Source organism: Amblyomma mixtum, chromosome 1, assembly GCF_055824585.1.
Source record: "Amblyomma mixtum isolate Tamu chromosome 1, ASM5582458v1, whole genome shotgun sequence".
In the NCBI taxonomy this organism is placed as follows: domain Eukaryota; kingdom Metazoa; phylum Arthropoda; class Arachnida; order Ixodida; family Ixodidae; genus Amblyomma; species Amblyomma mixtum.
In genome coordinates this window covers 220539758-220542705 of record NC_143012.1, presented here as the reverse complement: position 1 = coordinate 220542705, position 2948 = coordinate 220539758, and the positions used below count along the sequence as shown (strand labels likewise).

Sequence of the window (2948 nt, the reverse complement as noted above, 5' to 3'; positions counted from 1 at the left end):
CAGTTGTTGGCGATGATGGGTCGGTTCGGGGTCGTTGCTAGCTCGCTGCTGCTGCTGCTTGCTTGACGGAACCGTGGTCAAGCTTCGACACCCGTTCCCACCACCACCAGGACATGAGTGCCGTCAAGGCAAAGAGTTAAGTGATGGGAGGAAGATTACAAGAGGGTTTATTTACATCTTTTTACATCATGGTTAGAAACTGAAGTGAGGCTCCCAAAAGAGGGTTGAAGTGAGCTCAAAATGAGGCGAAGTGAGCTCTAGTGGGGCTTGAAGTGAGCTGCTCTGCCGCATTCGTTCTCGGCATTTATAGCCTTCTCGTTCCCCAAAGTCCCTAGGTTGAGGACGCCCACGCCGGGGTGGGAGGGGCCCAGATCACAAACAACACAAACTTGTGCGCACAAACACACCACTGCACTTAGGGCCACGCCCACGTCACATGTTGAGTCTGAGGGAGAGAAGGTTGTCGTCGAGGTAGCGTTGACTGGTAGGTGATGGCCTCCGGCCAGTTGAAGGTTTCTGCGGGTCACCGACATCTGCTGATAATCAAAGACACCCGCCGCTCGAGGCCGGACGCAAGGTCACGAAAACGCCGAAAGTGGTTCCTCGTGCTTGGGTCGGAGACGATGCCCGCCAGCTCGTCGCGGTGCTTGGCTCGCCTAAGAGCCACAGCAAACGAAGCCCTTTGTTCCCCCGGCACGCTCACAGCAATTGGGGAAGATAACGTCGGTCTCCCCGCGGCGGCGGCGGCGACACTTGAAGAGACTTCGGAAAGGCGGTCTGTTTTTGCTAAAACTTCAACCCCTTCTTTATGGTTCTGTACTCCGACCAGGAAGGGCTCGGTAAATGGAATCAGCTGTCACCTGGGTCCCCTGTGTGGTCCATGACGGCAGGCTTGGGGCAACGGTCGCCGAGTAGAAAGCAGGCACTCTCAGCCACCCAGGAGACATATGTGTGCTGGCTGCTTCCGCCGCTGCTTAGCCTTCGCCGTACCTTGCTTAACGACGACCCACGTCTGATAGTAATTCTTTCCAGGCCCGTGTACTACGATCTTTACAACGTACTGCCTCTGGTCGAGCTACAAGCGTGGGGCGCCGCCTCATACTGACCGCGAGCGTAACTAGCTTCGCTTCTATTGTTTCACCGAAAGCTGAGACAAGCTTTATCTTGCCAGAAGGCTCATGAGACGCGTCTGGCATTAAGCTTTCTCGGACTACCGTTATTTCGCTACCGGTGTCTATAATCGCCGTTGTCGGTACTCCGCCGCATTCGATTTCTACCCGCTGCAGCTTTGATTTGCGCACTTCATCTGACGATCTCGGGGATCTCATTTCTGCAACCAGCGTCCTGTGTGGGTAGGCCGACTCAGCGGTTTCGGCAGCGTCCTCGCTGGCGACGGCTACTTTCTGAACCCGGGCGCGTTTATCGTTTGTCTGCGCGTTCTGCGCAGCGCGGGGGCAGTGTTTAGCGACGTGACCCTCTGCGCGGCACACATAACACTGTGTCTGCCGTTTGATGTCACTACTTGAAGGTGGGCATGGGGACCTTTCTTTCTCCGCGTGTGCGGTCGTTGGTCGCACCGCGCGCCCCTTTCCTTTAGCTTGCTCGAAAGTCTGAAGCATCTGCGATAACTCATCCGGTTTCGCCCACCTTTCGCCCTCGCGGAGGCGCACATACTCCAGACCCTCGGTGCTTAGGCTAGCTTTCATGCGATCGGCTACGACGAGAGCCACCACATCTTCCTTAGTGTCTGCCTCCCTCGAACGAAGGTAATAGTGAAAGTATGTCTTCACGCGAGAGGCAAATTGGGCCCAAGTTTCCTCCTTCCGCTTTGCGGCGCGTTCGAACCGATCCAAGTACTCGACGGGGGTCAGCTTTAGCTCGCTTAATACGGCCGCCTTCACTGACTCGTAGTCGCTGCACTCGTCGTCCTTAAGACCGCGAAGGAAATACCGCACACGCTCGCTCAGCGTTGGCATGATCAAGTGTACGCGGCTGTTTTCCGGCACATCGTACGTCGTGAAAACTCTTTCCACCTCGTCAAACCACAGCGGTACGTCCGCGTCGCCCGGCAACTTGAGTCCCTTTAGGACTTTGGCGCATTGGGAGATTGGGTCGAGGCCCGTTCGCCGTTGTTCCCCTGATTCCGATATCAAGGGGGTCTGCCGGCCACCTGTCATCGCTATCCCAAGTTTCTGCAATTCGATGCGCTCTCGAGATTCGACTTCGAGCTTATGCTTCGCGAGCTCGAAATCCAGTTCCATGCGGCGGATTGCCATAGCATCGGAACCCGCCGTTGCAACTACCCTTTGTAGCGCTTCTGCTATCGGCTCTGATGTCGCTGCGTCCTGCTGCGACGTTTCGCCTAACTGATCATCGCCCTCTGACGTTTCGCCTGGCTGATCATAGCCCTCTGTAGCCATCCCCTTTAATGCACTCGCATTTTCCTGTCTGCGATCTGAGCTCGCCATCATGCTCCTTGTCAACACCATACGCCCGTTTACACATGAGCCATAACCACCTCAGAGGTACGCAAGGAATCCCGCTCACCCGTGCTGGTGTCGCTAGTGGGATCCGTTGCCTCTCTGTTGCCACTGCCTCGTCCCGAGATGCAGGATGAAGGACGCCTCAGGGTCGGCGCTCTGGACTACCTTGTTCCCTTGGCTGGACCTGAAGATCGGCTCCTTCCCGGGTTCCCGGACGCTCGTTGCCTGTTACATAAATGTTACATAAATCGTAGCTGGACGGGTAATGATGGGATTTCAAAGGAAATATTTTCCGACCATTCCTAGAAAAGCGCTTTGGTCGTCGAGACTGGGGCTGGATAATTCAATACGAACCGGCAAACATTTGACGCCATGCATAGACGGTATTTTGTGCGACCGTATGCAGGATCGATATACTGTAGAGCCACCTTATCGCATGTAATTCTTCTTAATCCTAGTATGCTA

At 55.3% G+C, this 2948-nt stretch overlaps 1 protein-coding gene across 1 annotated transcript; it reads right to left on the bottom strand.

Annotated features, from left to right (window-relative positions):
* Positions 1-283: 283 nt before the first annotated feature.
* Positions 284-2201, bottom strand: LOC149370968 (uncharacterized). Its single transcript, XM_089584377.1, has one exon. It carries the CDS (start codon positions 2175-2177, stop codon positions 996-998), a length of 1182 nt encoding a protein of 393 aa, XP_089440503.1. The 5' UTR covers positions 2178-2201; the 3' UTR covers positions 284-995.
* Between the last annotated feature and the right edge of the window lie 747 nt (positions 2202-2948).